The sequence below is a fragment of the Patella vulgata genome, chromosome 6 (genome assembly GCF_932274485.2).
Source record: "Patella vulgata chromosome 6, xgPatVulg1.2, whole genome shotgun sequence".
In the NCBI taxonomy this organism is placed as follows: domain Eukaryota; kingdom Metazoa; phylum Mollusca; class Gastropoda; family Patellidae; genus Patella; species Patella vulgata.
In genome coordinates, this window is record NC_065884.2 from 38,752,191 (window position 1) to 38,767,012 (window position 14,822).

Here is a 14,822-nt window from a genome sequence, read left to right on the forward strand (position 1 = left end):
ATTGAAAGAGTGATAAATTTTGATCATTTTTAGCATGTTTTCATGATACAGGAATGGCTGTATATTCACTTTCATTGGAAATGGCCTCATTTGACCTTTGACCACTTGGCATCATATGCTACGTAGTGCTCCTACGGTTAGGACTTTTTGTTATTCGAATAACCGTAGCTATTAACCAGTTAGTAACCGGTTAGTAACCGTTTGGTATCAATTTTCAACATATAATAGTAAATACCCACTCACATCGCCGTATGCTTTACAAGCAAGTAGTTTTTAATACATCAGGAAGCTTACCTACAAATATTAGCTTTACCCCCCACATCCTAAAGCCTGTATTTTTCCTCTTTGTAAATATTTGAAAGTACTAAATATAAAGAAAACCACCGTATTAAAACCATTAAAGACGTATAATCAGGCAACTATAATTATCGACAGTTTGTGTGTGATCAAGATGCAATGTAACTCAACTGATTATAGTCGAACCGTATCATATCACATGATTACTGAGTGAACGTTCGTAAATGCAAATTCCCTTTGGCTTCTTAAATTGGCAAATTTTTGACAGTAATGATGTCGCATACATACAGGATGCCAATTTAGTAATTGTTCTTGCCTTCTCATGATTATTGAGATTTTAAGACGAACATCTCTTGACTGCTCAGCGAAATATTCACGATAAATACATTGTGGAATAGAATTGAAACTAAAATAGTTGGCAAGAAGAAAGCGCCCGATCTCAGTAACTAACCTACTGTAACTTTTAAACAGTAATATTTAAAACCTGAGAATAACATTTTTTTTTTATTAGATTCTTGTAAAACAAATAAACAACTACTCATCCATTGACAGGTCATACACATTATAATATTAAGATAAAGGGGGCATCTCAAAATAATATATATAAACTAAAACTTAATTAGTTTTGACAGGTGAAGCTAAATCTTATTTAACAACATCCAGAATGGCATTATTACTAGATCCACCTATCCATGATCCTAATTAATTTACGGACAGGCTTTCATATACGGTGCACTAGGGCTATAAGACAACCTCTCGGCATACCATTGTTAAATACTTTAAAAATGACAAAGGGGGCATCTCAAAGTATTATTTGAAAAAAAAAACCAACACATTTTCACTAGGTTTAATCTTTTAAACCTAATTTGAAAAAAGTCAGGAATGTCTCATTTTTATTAGATTTACTGTCTCACAAACGTGAACTTATGAATATTGTAAAATAATCTCAAATGGCTAATCTTTGCCTGAAGGACAAATTTAACAAATCACAGAAAATAAAACTTGTAAACTTGCAGAAGTCACACGTTCTATGAACCTAACCCTTGTTTTTCTTCTCTCGTAAAAGTTCTCTCACAAAAATTAACTGGTCAACATTGTCAGGGGCAAGGGCTGCCCTATTTTTCACTGACAATATTTCCTGTGGCAGAAAAAATTCTCTCTGATGCTACAGACGTTCCTGGAATATTGAGATATATTTTGGCAAGTTAGCAAGTTGGCAAAGAAATGGGTAACGGGTTTCATTTGACTACCACTACTGAAGCGGATTGCAGCACTCCTTTAAAACCTTTTCCAATTTGAACATTTCAATTGTGTATTCAGCATCATGTCTATTTGTATTTGGTGACCCATGTCTTGATTCTTCACCTCTGTCATAATAATCACCCATTAGAAATTCCAGTGGTTTTGATTTTTTAGCTGGTGGTACATCAACATCTTCAAATGTTGTCTCTATAACTTGGGTAGGTTTAATATCTGTATGACTTAGAGTGATCTGACTCTATTCATCAATCACCTCAGTGAGCAACGTGGGCAAATGATCCCAGATTCCAATTCTCTGTCCTACATTCAAAAACTTTAAATGCTTATAGCTAGGATGCAGTGCACTGGCTATAATAGCTGGATGACTGGCTATGTCGTGGTCATTGGCCGAGAAAAAACGAGAGGATAGATCGGATGCTATGGTCAGTTTTACCTTCTTTATCTTTGGGCTGTCATCGGTCGATTCTTTCAAGTGAATATTAAGGAGTCCAGCAACTACTGGGTAGATCATTGCAGCTGTTGGATACTGTTCTCCACATAAAATTGTTGTGGCCATTTGTAGTGGTTCTAAAATAAGAACAGAAGATTCCATAAGTGACCAATCTTTATCAGATAATTCATATGACCTCGCATCACTTGGTTTCACCACTCCAGGTTCATGAATTACTGCAAATATGGCCAACCGTTGTTCCAGCAATCTTTTTATCATAAAATATGTTGAATTCCATCGTGTAGCACAACCTTGTATGAGTTTCTGTTGAGGTAATTTTAGCTGTTTTTGTTTCTCCTTGAAACAGTTATTAGCTACCATGGACTTGTTAAAGAAAGTTACGTTTCTTCTGGCAGATCCAAGCATTTTGTCCATAAAACCAAGTTTAAATGCTGCCTTTACAGCTAACTGTAATGAATGACAAAAGCATTTTATTCGTTTTACACCTATTTCTCTAATACAAACATCCGTGTTTGCAGCATTGTCTGCAGTAATTGAAACAACAGATTCTTTCTTTATTCCGAAATTTGTCAGCACTTCAAGAAAATCAGTAGCTAAATTATGTCCAGTGTGTCTCTCAGTTACTTCATGTGTGTTCAGCACTCTATGATGATCATTCCATTCAGAATCTATAAAATGAATTGTAATGGTAGTATATCCCTCATTTTCAAGGCTGGTCCATGCATCAGTAGTGAAACTGTATTTGTAATTTTTGTTCTGATCAAAAACTAAACTATTAATAAATTCTGACTTTGAATTATCATAATAATACTGCAAATGATTTTTAAGAGTTTGTGGACATGGTACTTTAAAGGCAGGATTCAGTTTCTCGCAGAATCTTCGAAAACCATCGCCACTCACGATACTTATAGGGCGCATGTCTTGTGCACAGAATTCTACTAAAGTTTTGACTAAAGTTTTCCAGCTGTCGGATCCAACAGTGATTTTCCTGTGGTATCGTCAACTGAATTCTCATTCTTGTCAGAATCATCGATCGTATTCACTGTTTTGGTACTCTTCATGGCAGACTTGTTTGTTGTTGTGGCGGTAGGGGTCGGCCGAAATAAATAAATAAATAAATGGTTTCTAAGACACAATGTGGTGTTCCTACAAACAAGTGTTGTGCTGCACAAAGTGCATTTGGCCTTATCTTCCTTCGGAAGTTTATCGGAATAATGCCAAACGGCGCTTGCTTTTCTAGCTGACATGTTTAATTTTCAAAATGGCGCCTTGTCGTCATGGAAACGTTTATTATGGGAGATAACTCTATTCAATGGACACATCTCAGAATAACCGTACCTTTCAATTCGAACTGTTAAACCGTCCAATTCCAAACGGTTTACGGTTAGCAGACTAGCCGTAGGAGCACTAATGCTACGCAAAATTTTACTAAAGAAAAGTTGGGCCTGGTTTTGTGCCCATTTGATGGACACCCCCGTGCACACACTGATCCGCAGTGAATATTTGCTTGGCCGCGACAATCACTGATAAGGATGACATTGATGCGGCTTAATGAGCTAGAAATATTAACTTTTTTCCTGCGACAAATTAAATTCTAAAACATTTTTTGTATATATTGGAAAAATAAATAAAGGCGTTTGACGTATTTGTAGTTAAAAATTATTTCCGATTTAGTGTAAATGGGTATTAAAATGACTAAAATGCAGCATTCTTTCCGAAGCAGTTATTACTTATGTAAACAATGCACGCGCCATTCAGCCAATGATTCACACCGCGTGCTGTGACAGCACGTGTTAAGGCAGTCATCTATGACAGAGATATTATACGAGACTCGTAATTCTCTGTGAAACAGATTGCCCCGCGCACTGAGCCTCCGGTCTATTATGAAGTCTGTCCAAGTATTTAAAGTCAAATATGTAGACAACTCTGCAAAAGGCATTCGAAATTTACGATCTCAAAATCTTAACTAGACCTTTGTCCAGAATCACTCTCACAGCTTAAAAATTCAAAATATGAACATAGAGGTGATTGAATAAAATGTTTGCAATTCACAATCCAAAAATTTTGAAATTCAATATCATTCTTCTTTATTTCCTCCTGTAACATTTCATAAGTATGCATGTTGTAAATTGGAAGATAACTCTGGTATAAGCAATAGAATATTTTTGAATTACAATGGGCAACACCTGGAAATTTGAAATAAATGTGACAAGAACTGTCGTATAGTGTCACGTACAGTGTTCACAGGAAAAGTTGTATAGACTGAAATACACAGTTTTGATGACAATATCTGACCAAATGTGTGTACATGTATGCAATTTAATAAACAATATACATAAAATGTCACTTACTTGTAACCCAATTATGGTCGAGATCACTCAATCTATCATTACTCTCTGATCCAATAACTTGTAATGCTAACTGTAACTTCTTACGATGTAAACCATTTTTCATTCCCATTTCCTGTAAGGAAACATTAAAGTTGCAATTTCATATTTTCAAGTTATATTTTTAAAATTTATTCAAATAAAGCCTTAAAATAGATGGTATCTATAAACAGTCCTACCTTAATTGTTAAAGAATAATCCTATTAATCCTATAATTCACTATTGCCAGTTGAGAAATTGGCAAAAATATCATTTTCATCTTCAAATTCCAACGTTTGAAGATAACTACTCCATGGTGGAGAATAGAAAACAAGGGAGGTAATTGTGTTATTATTTCCGGTGTAAATGAGTTTTAAGTGTGAGCATGACACCTATGATCGTATAATAGTGAGTTGACAACCTACTGAGCAAAAGACATAGAAACAAGCCAACAGTGAGGCTGATGTCCCCCGCCGAAATTGCAAAATAAATAGATGACACATATTAATTAATCGCACATTTATTTTTTTCACTAAGTTTCATCACTCTCTATCAGATAGAATCAAGATTATCTTGTCCCAAACCATCGACAAATGAAATCGATTAGCTCTGCTTAGCTTCAGCTCGAAATGTTAATTATTGAACTCAGTCAAGACATTCACCTAATGAACATCTACATATACATCAAGTTTAAACATTCACCTAATAGACACCTATGCCAAGTTTGAACATTCTACCTCAATTAGAAGGAGAGTTATTGTGTTCCAAAGTTTCTACCAATCAAATTGCTTATCACTCTGCTTACCCTCAGCAAAAAATGTTCATTATCGAACTTAGTTAAGGTATTCATATAATAAATCTATACACCAAGTTTCATCAATCTCACTTAATTAGAACTAAAGTTATCGTGTCCCAAAGCATCAACCAATCAAATTGCTTATCTCTGCTTACCCAAAGCGGAAAATGCTCATCTTCGAACTCCATCAAGGCATTGACCTAATCAACACATACACCAAGTTTGAACATTCTAGCTCAATTAGGAAGAGAGTTATCGTGCCCCAAAGTATCAACCAATCAAATTGCTTATCTCTGCTTACCCTAAGCGGAAAATGCTCATCTTCGAACTCCATCAAGGCATTGACCTAATAAACACATACACCAAGTTTGAACATTCTAGCTCAATTAAAAGTTATCGTGTCCCAAAGCATCAACCAATCAAATTGCTTATCTCTGCTTACCCTAAGCGGAAAATGCTCATCTTCGAACTCCATCAAGGCATTGACCTAATCAACACATACACCAAGTTTGAACATTCTAGCCCAATTAGGAAGAGAGTTATCGTGTCCCAAAGCATCAACCAATCAAATTGCTTATCTCTGCTTACCCTAAGCGGAAAATGCTCATCTTCGAACTCCATCAAGGCATTGGCCTAATAAACACATACACCAAGTTTGAACATTCTAGCTCAATTAGGAAGAGAGTTATTGTGTCCCAAAAAGTGTGACGGACAGACAGACGGACGGACGGACGGACGGACGGACGGACAGACAGACGGACGAACCCATTTTAATAGTCCCCTGCTTTCTTCGAAAGGCGGGGGACAATAATTATGTTTTGACTTTCTTAGAAAATATGAAATTGTAACTTTAAAGTAAGAGTATGAGATATAGAACCATCTTGTTTTATTTATCTGTGATTCAAATGAAAGACAGGCAGTTGCCATGAAAGATGCGCCCTCATTTTGCAAGAGATGGACAGAGAACAGGCTAAAAGATTTTATTTATTTATTCTTCAAGTAAAGGTTACAACATGACAACATTAAATATATATACTATTAAAAAAAAGTAGGGGATATTTGATTTTTAAGTGTTATTAAAGTCACCTAATGAAACTGACGAAGAAACAAATGACAAAATGAAATGAAGTTCACATTCATCGATTTATTCCAAATGATCGTTAGACTAAGTAAGGCACAGACTGACCATTATAAGGGTAAAATGATACCCGGGGTCAAACAGCAAAGTTACCACAGCATCACAACCAAGTCAGTAACGGGTAAATCCTCCCCTGTTTGCCAAACAAGCATTGATCCGACGTGGCATACTCCTAATGAGACGTCTAAGGTCATTTTGGTCCAGATTGTCCCATTCCTGTTGCAACGCAGCAGCAAGTTCTTGGACATTGGCAGGACGTTGTTGACGTTGACGTAACCTCTGTCCAAGCATGTCCCAGACATGCTCGATGGGGGAGAGGTCGGGACTCAGTGCTGGCCAAGGTAATGTGGTGATGTTCTGTTGTTGGAGGTAACCTGTAACGATCCTGGCCCTGTGACATCTTGCGCTGTCATCCTGGAAGATGAAACGGCGGCCATGACGTCGTACGAACGGCACAACATGGACTGCCAAGATGTTGTCCCGGTAGTACTGGCCTGTAACACGCCCTGCAACAACATGTAAAGCCGTTCTTCCAGCAACAGTGATGCCTCCCCACACCATAACAGAACCACCCCCAAATCGATCATGTCTGATGACGTTAACGTCTTGGAAGCGCTCGTTTCGACGACGCCACACCCTCCTACGTCTGTCCAAAAAATCAACAGTGAACCTTGACTCATCTGAAAACATCACATTGCTCCAGCGTCGATTATCCCAGTGTTGACGATCCCTACACCAACGACGTCTTGCCTGAATGTGATGATCTCTCAAACAAGGGATCACGCGAGGACGTCGGGCGCGAAGGTGACCCCTATGCAGTCGATTCCGAATCGTCTGGCCACTCACTCTCACACCAGTGTCTGTTTGAAGACGAGTGCTGATCTGATTAGCTGTGATGACACGATTTCTCAAGGCCAAGGTACGGATAAATCGATCCTGGGCTTGAGTTGTCGCCCTTGGTCGACCTGAGCGTGGTCTGTCCTGTACAGATTGTGTATCACGGTATCTGGACCATAGCCTGCTTATGACAGACTGAGAAACATTCATCGTCCGCGCCACAACCGCCTGTGTTGTGCCGATCTGTAGCATGCCAAGGGCACGTAACCTTTCATTTTGGGTAAGCCGACGCATATCAAAATTTGTTTTCTGGTCACTAAAACAATTAAACTGATGTTTCCACCCTGGAATTCAATGCCACAATGACTGTAACATTCAAAGTCAGAGTCGTGCAAATCTTGGGTTGGACCCCCATGATGATCCCAAGCATCACCTGCATTCCATGCGGTAGCTATTGGTGCGTTTGGGCGTCACATGTAACTGGAAATGTTTCTTCTGTTAGGTTCTATAGTGACTTTTTTCGTAGTCATTTGCATATTTTAGTATTATGCCCCCAAAATCAAATATCCCCCTACTTTTTTTGAATAGTATATATATGAAATACGAACTATGTGCTGCATCGTATGATTGGGAAGGTGATAACAATCAATATAAATATGAAATAAGAACTAAGTGCTGCATTGTATGATTGGGATGTGAAATGAGACGAGAATAGAGAAGTATGATAGGTATGGTGTCATGAGGAGACCTTTACTTAGGATAGCCCATAAAGCCAGGCGTATATAACATCCGTTGCTTTTGACTTTCTTAGAAAATATGAAATTGTAACTTTAAAGTAAGAGTATGAGATATAGAACCATCTTGTTTTATTTATCTGTGATTCAAATGAAAGACAGGCAGTTGCCATGAAAGATGCGCCCTCATTTTGCAAGAGATGGACAGAGAACAGGCTAAAAGATTTTATTTATTTATTCTTCAAGTAAAGGTTACAACATGACAACATTAAATATATATATATGAAATACGAACTATGTGCTGCATCGTATGATTGGGAAGGTGATAACAATCAATATAAATATGAAATAAGAACTAAGTGCTGCATTGTATGATTGGGATGTGAAATGAGACGAGAATAGAGAAGTATGATAGGTATGGTGTCATGAGGAGACCTTTACTTAGGATAGCCCATAAAGCCAGGCGTATATAACATCCGTTGCTTATTTCCAATGGGGTCCAAAGTTGACAAGGTCGCGTCAGGTCATCATTAGGAGACAAAACCTAATAAATATGCCATTCTCTGTAATTTATCACAAATAATTAAATATATTTATGTCTATATTTTATATATTCTTCAAAGATAGGTTGCCAGGCAACGAAACATATGCCCACAGCGGCTAAATCGTCCGAGCGGTCGACAAGGGTTGTCGCATATTTATTCCTTTGTAGGTAATTGGGGGCCTTTACAAGACAGTTCCATACAGATCAGATTATAAATTTTGTCGTTTGAGGGTTCACAAGGTTCTACAAATTGAAACAAGGGTCTCAACTCTGGAAGTAATCTACAGAATATTTTGAAATTTGACAGGCTTTTTCGTTTCACAAATGTAAATGATGCATATAAATTTCATACATATCAGATGATAACTTTCATCAATCGAGCATTAACAAGGTTGAACAAAGTTAAACAAGGGCAATAACTCTAGAAGTAATAAACAGAAACTGCTGAAATTCAATAGGATTCTTCTCTTTACTAATTTAAATGACGCATGTAAATTTCATACAGATCGGCAGATAACTTTTGATGTTAGAGCATTCACAAAGTTCAATAAAGTGAAACAAGGGCCATAACTCTAGACATAATAAACAGAAATTGCTGAAATTCAATAAGCTTCTTCGTTTCACTTATTTAAATGATGCATATAAATTTCAGAACGATCGGATGATAACTTTTGGTGTTATAGCGTTCACAAGGTTCAATAAAGTGAAACAAGGGCCATAAATCTAGACGTAATACACGGAGGCAGACCACCATTAATTTCCCCATTGACTTCAATGTTAATTCTGGCCTCTTTGCCACAAACTTGAAGAAGCATACTAAAAACATGTAACTAGTTGCCGTATATATCGCCGTAGCTAACCTGATAACCCTCTTATCCTTCCGCCTCAAAATCATGAATATTTACCAAAACCTGGCAGAAAATGTTAATTCAAACCCTCTTCGTCCATTCTAGACCAAAAAATCAACACAAATGGGCATGCAAAAGGGGAGAAAAGAGAGAGAGAGAGAATTGCTATAAATAGACGAACTACAATTCGTGGGTACCGAGATGGTGAAATTTAATGGTGGTCTGCCTCCTATATGGTTTTATAAGTTCATATATCATCAAAATTCTTTTCTTTATGGCTTCACATTTATTTTAGCAAAATTATTATAATACAGAATCAAAAAAAAAAAAATTACTGCAGAAATAGTGACCCTTTAAAGTTATGTACTGTTTTGTGTACCGGATTGCAGCTCAGGTCCATGGGCCTTTTGTTCTACAATTGAAGATTCTTTCTTAATTTTGTTGAAATGTGAGTTCTGCGAGAGTTTTAAACAAGTCACATCAAAAATATTCAAAATATTGGAATATTTTTCAAAAATTGACTTTCTTTTACCTTTTTCTACAAAATTGTCCATTTTTGACACTTCGTATGCCTCAAAATGCTAATATTTCCCTATTTCTGGGAAAGTTTGAGATGAAAGGCATTTATTTCTAGAAACCTTGGCCGGTATACAGGCAGACAAGCTGCAAATTTGTTGCATTGAAGGTAACTGTAAGGAACTATAGTGAAACCTGTAAGCCCACCCCCTAAAAATGTTGGTGTGGTAACAAATCCCACTTGTGTCCACATAAGTAATACTGTTGATGTCTGAACAAATGTCAACAATGAAAGTGATGTTTGAAAAACTTACTGTCCTAATCACAAACAGTACTGATGACCTGAAAACAGAAATAGCAAGTCTGAGAAATGAGGTAACTGAAAACCACAGTGTCCTGAATGACAGAATCGAAGCCTTAGAAAGGGAAAATAAAAGCTTGGTGAATAAATTAAATAACATTGAAAATAATAACAGAAGAAAGAATCTGATATTCTGGGGATTTGATGAAGATGAAAATCAGCTGGAGAATTCAGAAGAAATAATCCGGAGATTTTTGGTAAACACTTTAGAGATAGAATCTGGTTTAAGTGATGACAGTCTACCCATTGACAGATGTATGAGATTGGGAAGAAAGAAAACAAAGAACAATAGAACAGAAGATTCTACTAGTCAGATAGGTGAAGAATAAGACAAAAATCCCATACCACAAGGTATCCTAGTACAGTTTAACCGATTAAAACATAAAGAACTTATACTTTCTGCAGCAAAAATACATTTGAAAAATAAATCTGATGTAAATGTTAGGGTCAGTGAAGACTATAGCCAAGATGTTAGAACTAAGAGAAGAGGGCTTGTTAAGCATATAAATGAACTTAAAAAAGAAAACCCGAACATAAAAGTGAAACTCAATTTTGATAGATTAGTTATAGGGCATGAAGTTTTCAAATATGACATTCTGAATAAGTCTGTGTATAAAGTCGGTGGTATAAAATGATGGTTAGGCCAGGGTCCATGCACTCAATGTGATGATGTAAATAGTTCTTATGAAATAAATTTCATAACATGGAATATATGTGGATTACAGAGACTTAAGAATAGAGCAGATATAATACAGCAGCTGTATAAGTATGACTGCATTTGCTTACTAGAGACATGGGCTGCAGAACAAAATGAATACGATGGGATATTTAATGACTATAAAGTATTCTCAAATATTGGACTAAAACATTCTAAATTTGGTATCACACCTCATGGCATATGTGTATATGTGAGAAGTAAACTGAAGAAATTCATTAAGAAAGTAATTATAAATTACTGTAGTATTATTATTATCTTTAATCAAATTTTGTTCCAGACAGGAAATGATGTTCTATGTTGTTTCTCATATGTTCCCCCGATAAATTCAAATTATTATGAACAGGTACACGATGGAAACTGTAATGGTATAGATATTATAGAAAATGATATTAATGAAATAACGGAAAATCATGCTGAAGATTTGGACATATTTCTATGTGGGGATCTAAATTCCAGGACAGGAACATTAAATGACCATGTAGACATACAGGATGACAAATTCCTCCCTCTAGGATATGCTTCCAATAATAGTTATGAATATGATACCGAAGCTAGAAACTCCAGAGACCAAACGGTGAACACCTTTGGCAGGTATCTCATAGAACTGAGTAAAAAGCTAAATATTAACATTGTAAATGGTAGGGTAAAGGGAGATAATTTGGGGGAATTCACATATATGTCCCATCTAGGTAAAAGTCTGAATGATTATTACATTGTCTCATCATCACTGTTTAAGAATATAAATCATATGTATCTTTCAGACATTGATATTTCAGATCACTTCCCAATTATATGTAGTATAAACTCAGCCTGTATTAAGTCTGGAAATCAAAATGTGTTAAATCAAAGATTGAAATACAAGTGGGGTGTACAACATCTGTCACAATTTAGGGACGCATTAATTGATAGTAAGTTAAATGGAGAGTTGTCCAATTTTATGAATGTATTAAAGCAAGATATAAATGGGGCAACAGATATTCTATGTCAGTCAATGCAGAAAGCAGCAGAGCCTATGGAATGTAAACATAAACCCTACAAACAATCTTATCAGCCATTTTGGTGGAATAAACTGTGCTCCGAAATGAAGGCATTGAAATATCAAAATCTGAATAATTTTAGAAAGACTAGAACTCATTATGATCTTCATGTATATTTAAAATCAAAAAAGGATTTTAAAAGTTGTTGCGCTTCTAGTAAAAAAAAATGCTGCCAAGAGGAGAATAAATGAAGTTGTATCTATCAAAGACTGTAATGATATGTGGAATAAACTAAAATCGTTTAATAAATACAAACAAACAAATGTAATTTCAGCTGAACAATAGAGTGAACATTTTCAAAATCTGCTACAAAAAAGTGACATTCAAGGTTTTAATCAGACAATTCTTAATGTAGAATCAGAAATACTAGATGAGTTTATTACTGATGAAGAAATTGTTCACTCATTGGGTCAGATGAAAAATGGTAAAGCAAGGGGAGAAGATGGTTTAGTAATTGAAATGTTTAAGAATGCACATGATATATTATTACCATATCTTAATTCCCTGTTTAACTGTATTTTAAGTCAAGGGATATTCCCAGATAGCTGGAGTAAATCAATCATACTCCCCATACATAAACAAGGAGATAAGTCAGTACCAACAAATTATCGAGGAATATCACTCTTGAATGTAATGGGGAAAATTTTCACTAAAGTCCTGAATAACAGACTTGTATTATGGGCCGAATGTGAGAATAAATTGAAAGAACAACAGGCGGGTTATAGGCATGGGTATTCCACGGTAGATAATTGCTTCACACTTTACTCACTCATACAGAAATATCTAAGCAAAACCAAGGGCAGAATATATTGCATATTTGTTGATTTCACAGCCGCGTTTGACTGTGTTCAACATCCTCTTTTGCTATATACTCTTGCTAAAAACAATATAAGCTCCAATTTTGTCCAAGTTATAAAGTCTATGTATGAAAAGATGAAATCGTGTGTTTTAGTTGAAAATAGCCTTACAGATTATTTTGAGTGTTCTACTGGAACAAAACAAGGTTGTATGTTAAGCCCGATATTATTTGTAATGTTCTTGAATGAGTATATCAGTATGATGGATGCTGCAAATTGTCAAGGTATATTTGTTGATAGTCAGGTTCCAAATCTCATGCAGTTACTATTTGCAGATGACATCGCAAATGTAGCAGACACAGAAGGATGCTTACAGAAGCAGATCGATGTGCTGGAACATTTTTGTCTCAAATATCACATGAAAGTCAATACAAATAAAACAAAAATAGTGGTCTTTAAGAGGGGCGGTAAGGTAAAAGCAAATGAAAAATGGACCTTCAAAGGTAAAGAACTACAAATTGTAAAAGAATACAATTATTTGGGCCTCTACTTTACTAGCACCAATAACTGGCACCGAACTATCAAATCACTATGTCTTTCAGCAGAAAGAGCTCTGCATCCTATATATAAGTTTATTAACACTTACAATCTAAGTCATAAAAGGGCACTGTTTCTGTTTGACCATATGATTGTCCCAATATTATGTTATGGTGCTGATATTTGGGGTTTTGAAGTATATAGTAAAATAGAATCAGTGCAAAACAAATTTTGCAAGAAAATCCTAGGTGTAAAACCAACCACAACAAACTGTGCCGCACTTGGGGAATCGGGACGGTCACCGCTATATGTCATATATAACACTAAGTGCGTTAAGTATTGGCTAAAAATATTAGAAATGGGTGATGAAAGATACCCAAAAAGATGTTATGAAATGTTACTAAAATTACATAATGCTGGTAGGATAACTTGGGCTACCAAGATTAAGGAATTACTGAGTATCTATGGCTTCCAATATGTTTGGTTCTGTCAACAAGTAGGAAATTCAAACAATTTTATGTATACATTCAAACAAAGAGTGAAAGATTGTAGTACCCAGAAATGGCATGAAAACATAGAAAGCTGTATTAAACTTAAATTCTATTGTGAGATAAAATCTCTGTTAGAACCAGAGAAATACCTGTCATGTGTTGAAAATAAATTGTATAGAGTCGCTTACAGTCGACTCAGATTAAGTAGTCATAATTTAGAGGTAGAGAAAGGTCGAGCGAACAGTGTAAATAGCTATGAGAGATATTGTCAATTTTGCTGTCTAACTAAATGCAAAACTGTGGTCGAGGACGAATTACACTTTCTGAGAATTTGTGAAAATTATACCGATTTAAGAGTTTTGTATAAAGTGAACACATACTTTGATTATAGAGAATCAACCTTAAACTATTTACAAAGTAAATGTGATGATGTAATGAATAATATATGCAAATTTGTATATCATGCATTCTTGAAAAGAGACAATTACATAAAATCAAAATCTAAACATAAAGGACAATCACAGAGTATAATGTGAATAATCATAATTACTTATAACATTGTATATTGAAAGTATGTCTGATCAACTGAAAAATGAAACTGTACAAATATATCTAATGGACTGTACATGTATATTGAAAATGAATTGTATTTATTAATAGATGTTAAAATTGTCGATTAACAATATGAATATTCATGAACTAACATATATTGAGTGTACTATGGGTCTTTGGCCTAACATGCATTGAAAATAAAATTATTATTATTATTTTATACCGTTGATGGAATATGGCTAAAAGCCATGTTCTTCTATCCCTGGTTTATATACATAACATATAAACACAGTTAGTTATAAGAAGTATGAATTATTTATTAAAATATGGATTGATAAATGTAAAATAAATGCTGTATTTAGGTGACAACCAGCCACTCTAATAAAAGGGTCGCAAAGCACTATTTCAGTTTTTAAAATACTTTAACAATCAGAGGTATCTTTGAAATTACATAGTGTAAATATTATGTGGAAGCAAGTTGTTTTAATCTTTACATCAATGTCCTGACAAAATGAGATGGAAAAAGGGAGTTCTGACATAAT

At 35.4% G+C, this 14,822-nt stretch overlaps 1 protein-coding gene across 6 annotated transcripts in view; it reads right to left on the bottom strand.

Moving 5' to 3' along the window:
* Positions 1 to 14,822, bottom strand: part of LOC126825463 (liprin-beta-1-like) — a 254,385-nt gene that overhangs the window by 37,703 nt on the left and 201,860 nt on the right. For all 6 annotated transcript variants that reach the window (XM_056101629.1, XM_056101628.1, XM_056101627.1 and 3 more), the window contains one exon: positions 4,360 to 4,471. In XM_056101629.1, coding sequence (XP_055957604.1) covers positions 4,360 to 4,471 — 112 coding nt within the window. The remainder of the gene's footprint in view (positions 1 to 4,359; positions 4,472 to 14,822) is intronic.